We start from the raw sequence: 16743 nt of genomic DNA, 5'->3' as shown, positions 1-16743 counted from the left end.
ATTGGGACTTCATTTCATAGAGCTCATGGATGCCGGTCTATAGTGATTACATAATCCAAATATTCCCCACATCTTCCGCCTGAAGCTCCGCAAGTAAACAATCCCCTCGTCAGTCATCGACCACGCTCTCAACTCGCGCTCGGCATCATGGCAGCAACGCAGAAGCTCTACCCTCGTGGTACGGTTAAGCGCATTGTCAAAGCGCATTCAAATCGCAGTGTCGGCAAGAATGCCGATATTCTGGTACGTCCCACTACCCAGCGTCTCGCAACGCGCCAGATCTCGTTGCTAACCGGGGATTTCCCTATGGTCTTACAGATTTTCCTAGACTACATGCTATTCATGCAAGAGTACGCTTTGAACCAACCCCTCTACAGGCTATCTGCTCCGGTCGCATCCAGCTGCACACCATGAAATCGGAGCTTTACGCTTTCACGAGTCAACAGACTGACCATCCACAATTAGATTGATGCGCGAAGCCTCAATTCGATCACGCAAGTCGGGCGAAAAGAATATCTCTGCAAACTCCATTCGCAAGGTCACCGAGGTATGATCTCTTTTATCTTTGGGAATGGGTTTGTCTCTGTGGTCGAACAAGGCATCGCTGACAGGAATTGATTCTCCTCTGGTATAGAAAACCTTGCGCAAATTCCAGGGATGAACGAGATCTCTTGGCCTTACATCGATTGAACGACGTCTCAAAGCAATATTTGTGGTCGCGTGCGTGGATTGAAGCGGAGTTTCTTTGGAGTTTGCGGATTGGCGTTTACTAGCATTATGGCGTAATTGGTGTGCGGAGTTGAAGATACCCCAGAATTGATGAGAACTACCAGGTTTAGGTAGTTTATGTTTGATATTTTACAAGGAGCCATTTCAAAGTATCTCTGTAGCTTTGTTCTGTATAGTCAAAGGTTGTTTGTTGGAAAGTACAGTCCCCCCGTAGGCTCAAAATGCGGGCAGCCCACCGATCAGGAAAGGGTTCGGGCGACTTCCACCCACATCGATTCTGCGGATCTTCGAACTCTCTCTCCAACTCTCTTCCCCCCAACATTCACCACCCATCCTCCTCACTCATCTAGTAAACCTGCGCGGTTCTGGACTCTGACGTGCTTGCACCTTGTACAGCACATTTCCCTCTGGTTTTAACTTTCGAAGCTGTGTCACCACATTCCATCATGGCTCCCGCCTCCGCCACCACTCAGAAACCCAACGACAAGGCCAAGAAGCAGACCTCCCAAGCTCCTGGCACCCCCAAGGCTGAGTCTGAGAGCCCCGTCTCGGAGACGAACGGTTCTGAGCCTACTTACTTGAAGGAGTTGCAAAAGTGCGTATGACGCGTTCGGTTTCTGCCCGACACCTGAAGCTAATCAGATTGCGCCTCTAGGAGCCTGCGCAATGCGGTCAAGAAGCTGGTACGTTCCACAATCTCCCTGCTCCATGTGATTCAATTTCCGGTACCTTTGATGAGTATACTGACATTCAATTGCTCATTGAATAGAACGCGACTGCCAAGATCGACGCCATCATCGCCGAGAACCAAGGCAAATCCCTGGACGACCTCGTTGTTGAGAAGAAGATCAATGCGGACCAGAAAGCTCAAGCCCTGAAGAAGCCCGCTCTCCAGGCATCCATTGCACAGATTGAGGAGCAGATTGGTCACTACAAGCAGTTCGCTGCCCAATACGAGGCCCGCTTGGAGACCCAGAAGGCTGCTCTGGACAAGGCTCACCAGGAGGAGCTGGAGGCTGTCCGTGCCAATGCTATTGCTGATGCTACGGAGACCTCGTCGCGCGTTCTGCGCGAGCAATTGCTCACTCTGACCAAGTTCCTGTGCGCTGCTGCTAACATGCGCCATGCGGGTGAGACCGAGTCCCTTGAGAGCCGTGCTTTTGAGGGTGTACTCTTCCAGGTCTATGGAGGTAACAAGAAGGCTGTTGACTCTATGGTCAAGCTTGTTGATGGTGCGGACGAGAAGGTGGTGGGTGTCGAGGGCGATGCTCTGGAGCTGAGCTGTAAGTTTTGTTTCCTCAATGGCTGTTCTGCGATAACTTTCTCTCGATTCTGTTGCTAACATTCAACCTTTCTAGATGGCGATGTGAAGCTGGCATCCAACAAGTTTGCTCCCGCTGAAGAGACCCCCGAAGTGACCACCGAATCCGCCGCCGTTTCCGACCCTACCATTGCCAATGCTAGCCTGACCGAGCTTCAGGATTCCTCCGTCAGCGACGAGTTGGCTGCCTCCGAGGCGGCCAATGCCACTCCTCAGGGCGAACAGGTTGCACCTCCCTCGCAGACCTTGATTTCCGATGCTGCCAACCAGGTGGCTCAGACGACCTACAACCCAACCTCCTTGGAGTCCTCGGCCACCACTGATGGCTGGGTGGAGGTTCCCCGTGACCCCGCCGAGACTGAGACTGGTCTCCAGGCCACCCCTGCCGACGTGAACAACAACACCGTTTCTGCTGAGGGTGCCGGACCCGGAGCTAAGGGACAGAATGGCGGTCACAGCGGCCGTGGTCGGGGCCACCGTCGTCCCCGTGGTGGTGAGGGCTCTCGTGGACGCGGAGGCCGAGGTGAATTCCGTGGCCGTGGCCGCGGCGGTCGTGGTGGTCGTGGCCGTGGCGGATTTAACAGTTCCCCAGCCGCTACTCCCTCCCCCGAGAGCCAGGCCGCTGCCCAGTGGTAAAGAAACCACAGTTTCCAACATCCCCTTCGATGCTGAACACATGCAACCTATCTAATCCCCCCGGCTTCACCCTAACCCGGACACTGCTGTCACCCGTCACTGCCATTCTCTCTTGCCGCTGGTCTGGTGTTATGGATCACGAACGCAACGAATTTTCTTTTCCGGAGAATGATTTTTGGGGTTATCTTCCCTTCTTCCCCCCTTTTTTTGCAACAAAAAATGTCATCCTCTATCTAATGCTTTGTTTCGAGCGTGCATATTACCCCCGATCAGGGTTATCTTTTCTCCATGTATTCTATTGTTATTTCCTGGGTGATTCGATGGTGATGGGGGAATGGCGGGTTGACAGCTAAATTCCGATGGGAAAAGCTATGAATGAAGAATTTTATGGCGAGTCTTGATTATCTTTGTGATTGTAGATGTAGGATATACGTATGAGTAGCTATTGAAAGACATGGGAGTCTTTTCATGTCGAGATGGAATTGGACATGTCGCTGAGACTGCGGGCAGACTCAGACTAAACAGGGGATGGCTATGTGCCTCCTCGACCGTGTATTTCTTGCCCTGATAAAATATATGCATAATGTAGATATTGAGAAGAGAGTCCGATTGGTTGCATTTATGGATCTTGATTTGCTGCTGGCTTTAGTTTAGTAGACTGATGCTGGCCAATCTTTCATGGATATGTAGAATCCGGGCGGTAACCAATCCTACAGTGGTGGCTTTGATCAAAGCCCTACCCCTCTTCCAGTGTCTCCAACGACATAATGTTCGAGAAAATACACTCAATCTTCAACAAACATTCCACCCCCTTCCAGATTCTCTCAGATCTCCATCTAGAGATCAATCAACAATATCTATCCCTTGGGATCCCCGTACGCGCCAAACATCTCATTCTCGCCGGTGACATCGGGCGTTTAGTCGACTACGACAATTACCGCGATTTCTTACAAAAGCAAACAGATCGGTTCGAGCTTGTCTTTCTTGTCCTCGGAAATCATGCATTCTACAACGAAATTTTTGCGACAGGATTAGCGAACGCCAGACAACTCGAGCAGGAACCTTGCTTGAATGGGCGTCTAGCCATTCTCCACCGGACAAGCTATGACGTCCCGGAGTCAAACGTTACTATCCTCGGCTGTACACTCTGGTCCAAGGTCCCAGTTGACGCAAAAGAGATTGTCCAGTCAAAAATTCAAGACTTCAAAAAGATCCAGGATTGGACCATTGACGATCACAATACATCCCACGAGACAGATCTTGCCTGGCTACTCAGCGAGATTCAGTCACTACAAACTCAAAGCAAAAATCAAAAACAAAAACGATCTATACTGATCATGACACACCACGCACCATCACTGCAGAATACATCTAGTCCACAACATGCGAATAACCCGTGGAGCTCTGCCTTTGCAACTGATATCCTTTCGAAGATTTCGGATGTCAGCAGTGTTAAGGCTTGGGTTTTTGGGCATACGCATTACTCGACGGAATTTAGGGAGAGGGGGGTACGAGTTTTGGCAAATCAACGGGGGTACATACTTCCGTGGAATAATGAGAAGGGGTTGAAGGATGGGTTTGATGTTGGGAAGGTTATACATGTATGATCTTCTTAGATATAGATAACTAGGGAGACAACTATCTCTTGGCGAAATAGATTTATTGCGATATCTCCGGATCCAGGGTTTATGAAGCTCTGAGGATACGTTCAAATTCAATCTAACTCCACGCTCTATCGATCGATACCGGTTTTGACCCGGTGCAACCGTGATAGCGGTGGTGGTTAACCTAAACGACATTTTGTTGCCCTAAGTAAGAGGTTTTCATAGTGCAAATTCTGTGCTAGGACCCCTCAACCTAGGGGAATAACAATCTATATGTTATGATATTCGATGAGGCTATCTCCATATTGATATTGGAGCCTTAGGCACCCGCGGGCCGAGGATTCTACTAAGGCGGTAGCTAACTAGCGGTTAGCCGGTAACCCCGTGATAACGATTCGAGATAGGCACACTACATATTACCTGCGTCCACTGTATAAACGATACGTTGGCTATACGGTGGCCTATCGCTATAGTTCCCCCCCCAAATCGTCTTTGATTCCTGTTTGCACAAAAGATGATGTATTTAAATCGATGCTTAAGGAAGTGGGATTTTCCTTCTTTAAGAAACAGTCTCTGTGATAATCTGACTTAGTGCTTTGCTCTCCTACCTAGTTAACAGGCCGACTACCCTGTAAGTAGTTCATTCATAACATAATAAGATTTTTATCCCTAAGAATAATAGTGTACACTATAATCTTTATTTATTTATATAAAGCTTACTCTCTAGTACTATCTCTCGGATTAGCTTACTTGGCACCCACTCTGGCACGTTCTGTAAGATACTCAATAGTATATATCGGATCCGCAGTAAGGCTTTGCGAAGCAACGGTACGATTGAGATGTACTCTTGGAATCCGAAGTGGTGCCGATAGGGCCGGAATCAGCCGTCTTAGCATATATAGTTTTTGTACCTGTTTACAAATACGACTAAGGTAACTATTGTCAGCATATTTGGGTAGTACCCCACCTTACCCCGCGTTAGATTGATCCTCAACGATCTCGTATTGAATTGCCTACCTAGGCAGGAGACTATTTAACACTCTGTGATTTCATGTGATCTTTTATCATGTTCCTAAGATATAAATACTGTTATGTTTCCTAGTTAACTTAAATCAAGTTTGACATCTTTATTGATCAAGGACAGAAATCTCCGGTACTTCTACCACTAGTTACGCCCTGTCTTGATTAGTCAATCTTCACACTACACGATTGTGGTGCTTTAGCTAGTACGCACAATCACCCTACGCGACCGTGGTGCTTTCGTTAGTACGCATAGTCATCCTTCATAATCGATGCCTATAGGCTAGATTCCGACAGTTTCTACACATATACGTTTCATGCGTGAAAGGGACTTTATCAACCACCCAAAAGTCTGACAACTATTGCCCTTTACGCACTACTCACAGTGACCAGCAGGCTCCGGGTAAGACTCTCCTATTGAAGACACGCCCATGTTCGTGCTGCCGCGTCCCGATCCCTGCACACTCGTCTGATATTTATGTGGTAGTTGCCAGGTTGTTCAATTGGCACCGCCTTTCAATACCCCTTGTTCTCCTCGTTATGGCTGTGGGAAGGCCTTTTATGCTCGTTCTGGTATAATCTGTTGTTTCGACTATAGATCGAGAATAGCTATTCTATAACCGCCGGCCGACTTCTTTGGTCTATATACTCTATATACTATATCCTTCGATCCCTTCGTTGATATATTTAAGGCCGTAGATCCCTCTTAGTGGAGATATTATAGATCTCCCCTATCCGCTCCTTCGCCTATACCTAGTAGTCGCTCTAGTAATGTAACCTTAGTTATTGACTGAGCGAAGAATATAAACTCCGTATATATACCTCAAGTACGTTCCTATTAGAGAACTTTCCTTTACAGGTACGTCGATCTGTAAGTCGATTCGAAGATGGCATAGCTCTTACAACCTGAGACCCTACATATAGTTATTATGGAAGGCTTATCTCCGCTTTTAAAAGATACCGGCTACTCGACGGCGACACTTTGCTACGACTACTAGAAGGTCTCCTCGATACCTCTACTTAGAATGAAGGCTTTTCGTGTCTCTGTTCGACTTATTATTCTGCTTTACTTCGTGGTTCTGTTCTATATTTCTCTTCCTCTTAAGAACCTTATAAATATAACACTCTGCTAGTATTACTCCGACCTAGAGGACCTCACTCTGCTATAAGAATATCTCATCGCTATGTTTTACTCCGCCGGAGTGGTCATTAAACTACAACCGGGGGGCCAAGCTTCGGCTGCAAACCAACGAGGCTATTTCATCATCATACCGAAGCCTCCCCTCCGAATACTTTTAAGTTTGAATCTACAGTTTGCTAGTTGATCAAAGCCTTCTAGATAGGGGAATATTCGCGAGACTGCCAGATGCCATACAGAATATGAGGCGGAATTGGATCAAAATCGCGATGATTAGCTCGTCGTGCTTCAGTATTATTCGAGGAAACTTCAAGCATTATTGATGGAAGGCATGCTCTGTGATTGAACAAGTCCTGTACCAAAAGTTACTGTACTTATCTATTCTGTGTCCAATTCGCTCTTTTTGTGTCAAATATATTATGTCGGGTTCGACTATATACCATTCGTAGGATGCCGACTCGTATGTAGTATTGATAATAGCTTATCAAGCTCATGGGGGGTTTTTAGTAAATTTGGACGCTAGGCGTCTCCAAAGGTTGTTCCTTAGTCGCACAAACGACATCCGCCACCCCTTTCGAGTGCCCCTAAGAGACTCCGTGATCTGTCCTTCCTGAACGCGTGGTTCATTAGGTCCTGAGACCTGAAGCTGCCTATAGGATAGTCATACACCTTATTCGAGATTTTCTAGTGAATCAATGTTACGTACGTACCTTATATTTCGTTCCGACGAAGCTCGAGGAAGAGCATACATGTTATTATAAGCCTCTCGTGATGAGGACAGTGAATTTCCTCCACTGTTGAGAAATTTTCCATTTTTTCCGTTGTTTCGAGTTTTATGATTGTTTCCATTGCTTTCACCGTTTCTGTGGATAAGGTTTCCAGACGAGCGTATACTCTGAATAAACGGTAACAGAGCACTCTCCGTTAGCAGCTCATGAGCATAATGAATAGCAGGTTGTAATGTGGCGGGACTAGGTGGTAATATCATAACATTCGTATGATCAAGTAACGGCGCGCGAATGTATTCTGGGAAATTGAGCTCGTCCGGAGCCGCCCGCATAATATAGGTGCTCATCAAACTTTTCCATTGTTTCCCTAGACGCCGCGAGTCTGATGTCATATTCGTAGCGTAAAGGTCAGGAGCTGAAGCGCGATAAGCTTCAATATATGTCTTTGTATCCGAAAGAAAGTCCAGTAACTCAATGCAGTGGTTCTGAGACAAATAGTCGACGAATGACTCAAGGGTGTATGGTTCGGATGCGTTACCGGATAGGATTTGATTAAAGTTCGGATATGGGGCGGAAGATCTCTGGGCCATTCCGTCTCCGCTCATTTTTACTGCTCCTATAGTTTCTTTTGCGTTTTCACTAATAGAATGAAATGCAGCATTAATTAACGACTAGGCACGGAGCAGAAGCAGTTATAAAGTTACGATATCACAATGATAAATTAATCAGCTCATACTCTTAGGTCTTACCAAAGAGCTTTTATTGTTCAATGTGGTGTCATAAGAGGCTTATTTTGCAAACGGGTATAGCATAGACTATTCGCATATTCAGAGGCCGGCTTATTTTGCCGAGCAGAAGTGGGCTCCATCCACGTCACATGGTTCGCATCACCGACCGGTCCCGACCGTAGAACGGTTTAAAGACTACAACTACTAAGTTGCTTAGCGCTGAATCTGTGTGAAAAAACCACACTTACCTCAACGTATGATATCACCAAATATCTTAGGTTTACGTGACTGGTCAATATGAAACTATCACGTGCTACTTCGGTGGCAGATCAGCAAGATCATCAGGCTGGTAACAGCTAATCGGCTGCTTTTTCCAATAAATCAGAGCTTCTGATCACTTGTGGAAACTTTTTGGGCTGACATTGTAAGCATTAAGATTATAACCAGCATACAACGATCGATGATCGCGGGGGCTTTTTTAAGCGGTGAAAGTTCCAACCAACCACGTCCAATCATCATGATACTTATTATGTATGATTCACCAGATCCTACGAAAGGATAGACTCCGGGCACACATGCGACTGATTCATCAAGCAAAAATCAATTGATCTTGATGTCGGGCCTAAAAGAGGGTATTCTTCGGGGTTCTATATTTTCTCGCCATTTTCATTCGCGGATTTGGTAACACTAAAACGCATTGAGATGGACCTCTGCTTCGAACTAGTGCCTTGGTTGTCAGTAGGCCTCTGCACGGGACCGGAAAGACCGCACCCAAGACCGCATTAGACCGCACCGCGCGGTCTTTGGTCCCAGACCTTGAGACCGCTGGGCGGTCCTACATTTTTAGGGACCGCACCACTGCGGTTTGGTGCGGTCCTGCGGTCCTGCAAACAAGCAAAACATCTTAGACCCAAGGTATGCATAATTTATGTAGAAGTCGCCTGTATTTTTGAGTATTCTGCTTTCAAATGATATTTAATTTTATATAATTCTGAGGTAGGAGTAAAGAATAATTCTTTGTTTGGTGTCTGTTGATTTCTACCGAAAAAGCGAGGATTAACTGATTTCCTTATGAATAGCTTATGTGGTTCTTGTTTCTATTAAAGATATACAAAATCCTCATCCTGTCTCAAGCGCTTTGGAACACGCCCAGATGAACGCCTCTGAGTAGTCCTCCCTTCTTCTAAGTGGCTATTATCAGGCAGGGGAACCTCATCATCATCATCGTCAAGTTCAAATAGCTGATCCGGGGTAGCCCTTCTCTTTCCAAGCGCTCGCGCACTAGGAAGTTGGATAGTTTCGGCAGAATCTTCAGTAGTAGATAGGTCTTCCTCGTTATCACTAATTGGATCAAATTGTTCCTCTTTCTTCTGGGCGTCCTTCTGCTCTTTCTTTGCTTGCTTCTCTTGCGTAGAAAGATACTCATCAACTAGGGCAAGCTGCTCTGACTCCACGTCAAATTTTGTTGTACACATAAACAACATCAATTCCTTAATTGTCTGCGGTTTCAGTGAGCCCCGGCGATAATGGCAGATATCACGCGCAGAGTTAAATAACCGCTCAACGCCAGAACCACTGGCTGGTGTTGTAAGGATGTCTCGAGCAAGGCTTGCCAGAATAGGATATTCATTTTGGTGTTCTTTCCAGAAAACGAGAGGGGTTGCTTCGACAGTACCTAGTGAGGGTGGTATAAGAGAAGGAGTATATAAGAAGAGGTATATAGATTAACTTACTACTTCTAAGATACCGTGTAAGCTCATCTGGAGCCGTCACGTTTGACTGAAGAGATACAGTAGGTCTCAGAAGGATATCAATGTCAGAGACGTCTTAAATTGTGGGCTGGAGAGTTGATGTAGACTATGCCTCTTCGTAGCGCTGCCGGTAAGGCTGAATGTAAGCCTCTAGCGACTGCTTATAGCGAGGCCCCCAGTGAGGTTCCCATTCAGATGTTGTGAAGAACTCTAGCTTGTTCCGTGGTCCTAGGATAGTCGCAATTGCATAGAGATCACCAGGAATATCATCAGTCTTTCCATAATACTCTGTAAGCTTATCGCGCGCACGGTCAAGCGCGGACTTCATCACTCTCTTCCAACCAACCTTCTTTCGCGCTAGCTGCACTTTCGCCTTATCAATATGTGTGAATAGGGCGTTATAGATACCAAAGACGTTATGGATAGTCACGTCTGTAGTTGCCGAAAGAGACGAAGTGAATTTGAAGAAGGGATAAGTGATTGACAGAAGATAGTCAACTTGTCGCCATTCATCTCTGTCTATCTTTACATCAGCGAGGTTGAATTGGACACAGAAGTCATCAAAGGCAGACTGCAATCGCCGGGCACGCCTAAGCATGAGGAACGTCGAATTCCATCGTGTCCGAACATCTTGTATAGGCATAAGCTTAGGCTCTTTCGTCTGAAGCCTTATGAAGCTCTCGCGGCGCTGGGGACTTTTGTTGATGTAGACTGCTACCTTCCGAACCTAGAATATAGTGCGAGTTAGTAAAGAAAGAGAGATAATAGTAAGAGATTAGAGAGAGCTAGACCTTGTTCAGAGTATCCACGATCTTTCTATTCTCTTGCCGAGCTATATGCCCTTTCTCGGTCCATTCAATCTCTTCCCTCTCGTTTCCTGGGTTCGCGTCCATCTGACCAAGGAGCTCCTTCAAACTGAGCTGTATAACATGTGCAATACATGGTATACGAATAACCGGTATACTACTAGGTAGCTGTAGGGATTCGACGACCTCTTGAAGGCTACCGAGTAATGTTCCGTTATTAGATGCGTTATCAGTAGTAATAGTTAACACCCTCTCAGTAATCCGATGCTTCTCAAGAAGGTCAAGCAGGACAGTGCTTAGATAGGCCCCCGTATATGAGCCCTGTAGAGGTTCAAAGCCAAGCAAGAGCTCTCGGTAATTCCACTCTTGGTCAATGAAATAGCCCGTTATTGCCATAAAAGCTTGGCGAAATGGTGAGGTCCAGCAATCTAATGCAATAGAGAGCTTAGCACTATTAGGAAGCTTCTGTAGAAGAGTATACTGGCGTTCTTCCACGATCTCTTGAAGATGACGGCGGACTGTGGTTGCAGTTGGGATTTCGGGGAAGCAGGGAGCAAGCCGGGCCATCTCAAGAAGGGCGCGAAATTCAGGATGCTCAATAAGCTGGAAGGGTAGCCGCGAGGCAGCAATAAAGGTAATTAACCTTTCCATCCAAGCTTGCGGCGTAAATGATGCTTTACGAGACGACAGATATGCCTAGAAGGGGTATTTTATAAGATTAGTAATAATTAGAAAAAGGTAGACTGATTATCCATACCCCGTTCTTGATAGCCTTCCTAATATCTTGCGACTGAGTCGGTCCTCTCCGACAGGCACCTACTTACGAATAATGCCTATTCATAGTAGATGTTCCCCGGCGCTTATCGGCAGGATGGGCAAGGATATGGTCGCAATTCTTGCATATTACCTTAGGAGACCCATCCTGGATAGTAGCGACCTGGTAGAAGTGGTCCCAACATTCTGCATTGCGTCTACCCTCAAAGATATTCCGTTTCATCTTACTTCCATACTCCGTCTTTAACCACCAGACGATGAAATCCTCATTCGCCATTTCTGTCCAGAGGATATAGTTTTTCCTTTTAGGAGGACCAACGCGTTCGAGTGTTTCTGGGATAACAGGAGGAATCGCCGGTCGGAGTAAGTTCACGTTAGGAGTAGAAGTTGGCGTTTCGCGCCCGTCGAGGTTAAACAGCCCATCAGATGTGATGAAGGAGAAAGTATCTCGTGGATTATCCTCAAAAGCCGATGAGGGATACTGATCAGAGAACTGAGAGGAGGCCTGACTCTGTAACATTTTGACGAAATGAGTATAGGATAGGACGGGGGAGGTAAAGGACTTAAGGAGATACCTGCTAAAATATTTCCGTCTACTAGAAAAAGCTGAATAAAGGATTTTCTCTAGGAGAAAGCTATAGGCATGATTTAGATAGATCAAATTGAATTGTAATAGTGATTAGGCAGTAGGCTCCACTTTACTACAATCCGATAGGATAAGGGCTACGAAGACCGCAGAAGACCGCATAGAACCGCAGGAAAAACCGCGATAGACCGCATAGAGGGCTGCAAAGACCGCAGAAGACCGCATAGACAGCTAGTAGGAAATACTATGATTGACCGCAGAGGACCGCAGAGAACCATGAGGAGGACCGCACAGGACCGAAAAGGACCGCTAGAAGGCCCATATAATAGTATAATCCTCCTTTTCTTTCTAAGTCTACACTTCATATCAGAGAAACCAATTTTGAAAAGAGATTATTATGATATATTAGTAGTAGAATATAGAATTTCAAGATAAATAGTTAACTAGAGAATCTAAGCTCTCTGATAATACCCTTAATACCTATTTTAGCTGTATGTAGGGGGTTATGTACACTCAACGAAGAAGTCTCAGATGAAGATAGGGTCAGGTACTGATATCGAAATATATATTTCTTACCTCATACACCTAGCCAGCAATAATTATTACTAAACCTCTCTATTAGAACTTAGAAATATACTAGTACTGGCAGGTCTAGGTATTTTAAATAGTAGATTTTCTATATACGAGTATATTTCATCTGTTTTCATAGTGGCTGATGCTGAAATACAGTAAATGTTTATGAAGGGACCAAAACAGTGTTTAATAACAGTAATTAAATGGGATGAATCATCAATTTATGTAGCCGAAAAGAGAAGGTCTTGGTAGAATTATGCAATTGCGGTTCACCGTGGTGAAGACCGCAAGGGACCGCGGTTCACTATGGTGCGGTCTCAACCCCCGAATTCGAGACCGCAAGACCGTGCGGTCCGGTCCGCGGTCCTCGACCTAAGGACCAAGACCGCACCATGCAGAGGCCTAGTTGTCAGTCCCAGGCCGAAGGGACGAGCGAGAACCAGTGAGGCTGATTTTGATCGCTGCATCGTAGCCTAAGTCAAATATCCAGTAATATTCAGAACTGTTTAGCGTATGCTTGTATAAAAATGCTTTTTTGACTTAGTGAACTATCTCCTTTTTGTACGTAATCCCACCTGTGTAATTCATTTTGACTTTATTAGTTGATACTATTAATCTTTACGTGAATATATGCTCGTCCAATCATTAAACCGTACCCCGCACTGGCTGATCTTAGCAGACATGCATGTGTACGTTCATGTGTGCCTTTTCAAAGCTAAGCGTTTGACATCTATGTTGATACTTAGGTACAATTCACTCTTCGTGCTTGTTTCGTTTCAGGGCCACAGCGTGCGACAGCGCGCGTCACCATTTCTAAGAGAATAGTGTTCACGGAGATAGACAAGAAGTAAGGAATAAATAGTAAACGAAGTTAAGGAGGCGACTAGAAGTAGATATAACGTGGAGGCTCTACGGTAGCTAATAAGGCCTAATATAGTAATAGTCTAACTAGAGTCATTAAGATCGCGCTACGAAGTAAGAGATATAAGTATATACGTATAGCTTTCTCGGTATTAACTACATACTATTAATAAAAAGGGAAATACTATTTATGGTTAGTGCTAATACCGGTTAATAGACTAGACCTACTATTTAAAAATTATTACTCTATACGAATTTCTATCTATATAGAATATACGTAATTAGGCTAGCCCTAGGGAAAGGGCTAGTCCGACGTAACTCTATAACTACGCCCCGCTAAACTAAATGTAGAACCTAAGAGGGGAGAATAAAACCTTAAGGCTATTTTCTCTCTTAACTCTAGCCTATTCGCTCTTGAGCTCTATCTCTTTATATTTTACTATTAGGGGTTTTTATTAGGGTCTTTCGCTACTTTAGTTAGATACCTTTAATAAAGTAGGTAAAAGGTTTATGGATTAGAAAGGTAATCATGCCTAGAGCTAGTTTTGATAATTAAGAAGGTCCGGAGTAAGCTACGCGGGATTAGAGGTATTTAACTACACGAAGAGTATTAGAGAATAGAGTCCTAGATAAATATAGTATGACCGGAGCTATATAAGCTATATAGGGTACTTGGGCACGGATCCTTTCTAGTAGTCTACTCTATCTAATTATTTATATATAGAGTATATCGAACTTTCATGCGCGGTGCATAAAGTCTCTTTACATATAAGAAGCGTATATGTATAGAATAAGAAGATCGGGTGAAGAAAGACTAGATATAAGATAGCAAGATATCAGCTAATTAGACTAGGGCGACTAAGTAGTGGTCTAGTATAGTTAAGTATACCTACCTAGTTGAAGACACTTGCATTTCATACTCGAATGTTGTGGACCATTCGAAGCGTAGCACTTCGGATGCGCTTGTGTCGAATTCTACTGATGCTGGGTGTTTTGGCGGTTTGATCTCATGCTCCACCACCTTTGGTGGGTCTTCCAACGGAACTTGCGTCAAATACTCAGAGTCTAGTGATGGTGACCAGGCCTCGGTCACCAAGCGAGCCACTTGCAATCAAGTCCCAGCGATGTTCTACAACTGTGGCGGAGACTTTTTCAAGCGCGTTACAGTTGAGAATCAAAACCAGAATACCAATCAACTTACAGATAGTTACACGGCAACTAGTATGGCTCCTCGCCCTGATTTGCTAAGCTTTGCTAACCGTAGCCTCCAGGTATCTGCGACAATGTTTTTGACTATATCCAGAATGGTATAGCCAGCCAAGGTACCAGTTTCCCTGGTGAAATCACAAATCAGCAGACTGGTGAAGCATACATAGTCTTGAACTACATCTCCAATTACGAGAACGCAGGCGGAAACCGTCAGGACTCATGTGGCTTGGACGGTGGAGGAACTGGGCAGTGCTCTGCCCTCAAACAATCGCTGTGGCCTATAGCTGTGTCCGATCAGAAGAATCTGGGCAAACTAGCGACACAGGACTACAAGTTGATACAGGGATATACGGAGAGCATGTCCTGCGATGAATTTCCATGTAAGTTGAGTCCTTCTACTACCTATTGCTAAGCGACAACCTTCACTAATTCGGGATTCCTGCGACTAGTTAATTCGTGAGTCTGATTTCGCTTCCCCTTCTGTCTGTCTTTGATCATTACTATGAGTTGTTACTAATCATTGGGTTCTATCCTCATGCAGTGCTGAGGAGGGTGGCTAGGTGCAGTAAGACTTCCCATCTAACTGAAACGCCTACTTTACAGTTGCTGATGAACCCCGGATGGGAGATAGAACGTCGCTTGTGTTGGAAAGGCCCAGCAAGACTACCAAAGACAGATCAACAACCTCATGATTAACATCAAGGATATAGTGAGTCGTTGCTTCAGACCCTCTATCTCAGGGATAAATCTAAGCTTCTGTCTAGAATTACTAACGGAAGTGGTCGCAAGTCGGCGGGAGTAATCCCAAAACCTGGGGCGGAAGCCCCCGGACATTCACCTTGAATCTTGTTCACAACACGGAAGGTCGGCCTCTAGCGGGAGGTGGTGATTATTCCTTGACGAACAGTATGCCATGGAGCCAAGTCATTGGTGGTATCAACCTGCAGGACAATCCCAACCTTACACTGAACGGGAAAAACGCCGTTTGCGCTATCGACGGCTTGGGTGAGAAGTGGGACAATGGTGACAAAATTTACAAGCACTACTTTGTTGGGTGCTTTGTGATTTTCATTTCGTCGGCTGTGCCATACAAGCGTGATGCGCCAGTGAATTGGGAAGTTGAGGGTGCGTTGGCTAACATCTTCCACGGTTCCCTATGATTGATGGTTTGTTGAACTAACATATTTTGTAGAGGTGCGCTTATCTGACGATTGGCGAGAGACCATGATCGGTGTTGATGAAGCTGATCTGGGCGATTACCTGACTGATGGAGTTCCAGATATATTGAGACAGGGCCGTACTCTTCCGTCAGAGGTGCACAAGAAATCAGATCACCTAAAGCATCGCAGCCATGCAAGGCATCATGGTCATTGAGTGAAGGCCTGACCACCAAACCTCTCTCATATAAATTCTAATTCAGGAATCAATTGAAAATTTCATACTCATCATTCAAAATTTGGTTAGTATAATGATTCTGTGCATAGACAGAAATGGTAATTGAACATCATTTACCTCAATGCACAATTTCGGTTTCTCGCGATGTAAAGGAGAAAATATTGGAACTCGGAAAGCTATCCAATATTCCTAGTAGAAAGGTGAACTTCATGACCATGGTTTGACTCTTAAGAGGTCAGTTTCAAGGTTTTAGTGGAGCAATTCCTGTCCTGGATTGGTTTCCAGACAAAATGTAAAGTTAGCTAGTTACTACGCGTCTTCCGGATCTCGAGACGGGCTTATTTCTTCTGCCCGGAATGTCCTATAATCTGTGCCAATTCTCAGTTGCCACGATCCTCCCATTCATCTATTTTTACGTACTTGACATTCTCATCCTCGGGGGTTGAATTTCGGGCTTAGTATCGACTCTCGGTTTCAAGATTGGAACCACGGAAGAAGGACTATTGTGAAATCTGGACCGGTATAATAAGAATCTTCTAAGCGAAGGTATTGCGATAGTCCAAGTCATTGTGTGAATTGGTCGGGGCTTCCTGGAGTACTATGCTTGATTATTCATGCACAGGTGTACTAATCTCACGCTTAGGGGAGATTCGATCGAATTTCATAGGCGTCGTCAGGTTCAACCAAATTAGCATGATCATAGTCGGCCTCCATGCCTGCAGCCTCCATCTCCAGATATCCAGGGGCGTAGATTCCAATATCCTCCTCCCATCCATCTCTCGCGCCATCGAATCCGAATTGAAACTCGTCACGCTCACTTGCCCCCTCCAAGATGTCAATCACACGGAGAGTCATGTCCAAGCTGCTGGAAGTTAGCAAATCAC

At 45.3% G+C, this 16743-nt stretch overlaps 6 protein-coding genes across 6 annotated transcripts; 4 read left to right on the top strand and 2 right to left on the bottom strand.

Moving 5' to 3' along the window:
• Positions 1-147: 147 nt before the first annotated feature.
• N7496_010302 (uncharacterized protein) lies at positions 148-661 on the top strand (the record flags this gene model as incomplete). The annotated part of the gene is made up of 3 exons (XM_056703215.1): positions 148-350; positions 466-547; positions 635-661. The coding sequence occupies 3 exons, from the start codon at positions 148-150 to the stop codon at positions 659-661; spliced, it is 312 nt and encodes a 103-aa protein (XP_056552215.1).
• A 514-nt stretch (positions 662-1175) lies between these two features.
• On the top strand, positions 1176-2686 carry N7496_010301 (uncharacterized protein; the record flags this gene model as incomplete). The annotated part of the gene is made up of 4 exons (XM_056703214.1): positions 1176-1324; positions 1385-1412; positions 1499-2012; positions 2088-2686. The coding sequence occupies 4 exons, from the start codon at positions 1176-1178 to the stop codon at positions 2684-2686; spliced, it is 1290 nt and encodes a 429-aa protein (XP_056552214.1).
• Positions 2687-3453: 767 nt separating this feature from the next.
• N7496_010300 (uncharacterized protein) lies at positions 3454-4293 on the top strand (the record flags this gene model as incomplete). The annotated part of the gene is made up of 1 exon (XM_056703213.1): positions 3454-4293. One exon carries the CDS (start codon positions 3454-3456, stop codon positions 4291-4293), a length of 840 nt encoding a protein of 279 aa, XP_056552213.1.
• Positions 4294-9004: 4711 nt separating this feature from the next.
• N7496_010299 (uncharacterized protein) lies at positions 9005-11755 on the bottom strand (the record flags this gene model as incomplete). The annotated part of the gene is made up of 5 exons (XM_056703212.1): positions 9005-9579; positions 9638-9683; positions 9768-10382; positions 10447-11157; positions 11369-11755. 5 exons carry the CDS (start codon positions 11753-11755, stop codon positions 9005-9007), a joined length of 2334 nt encoding a protein of 777 aa, XP_056552212.1.
• A 2624-nt stretch (positions 11756-14379) lies between these two features.
• N7496_010298 (uncharacterized protein) lies at positions 14380-15838 on the top strand (the record flags this gene model as incomplete). Its single annotated transcript, XM_056703211.1, has 4 exons — positions 14380-14476; positions 14527-14844; positions 15254-15589; positions 15657-15838. 4 exons carry the CDS (start codon positions 14380-14382, stop codon positions 15836-15838), a joined length of 933 nt encoding a protein of 310 aa, XP_056552211.1.
• Positions 15839-16498: 660 nt separating this feature from the next.
• On the bottom strand, positions 16499-16714 carry N7496_010297 (uncharacterized protein; the record flags this gene model as incomplete). The annotated part of the gene is made up of 1 exon (XM_056703210.1): positions 16499-16714. The coding sequence occupies one exon, from the start codon at positions 16712-16714 to the stop codon at positions 16499-16501; it is 216 nt and encodes a 71-aa protein (XP_056552210.1).
• Between the last annotated feature and the right edge of the window lie 29 nt (positions 16715-16743).

Source organism: Penicillium cataractarum (genome assembly GCF_028827025.1).
Source record: "Penicillium cataractarum strain IBT 29864 chromosome Unknown utg000008l, whole genome shotgun sequence".
In the NCBI taxonomy this organism is placed as follows: Eukaryota; Fungi; Ascomycota; class Eurotiomycetes; order Eurotiales; family Aspergillaceae; genus Penicillium; species Penicillium cataractarum.
The sequence above is the reverse complement of the archived record's forward strand: the minus strand, read 5'-3'. Positions and strand labels throughout refer to the sequence as shown.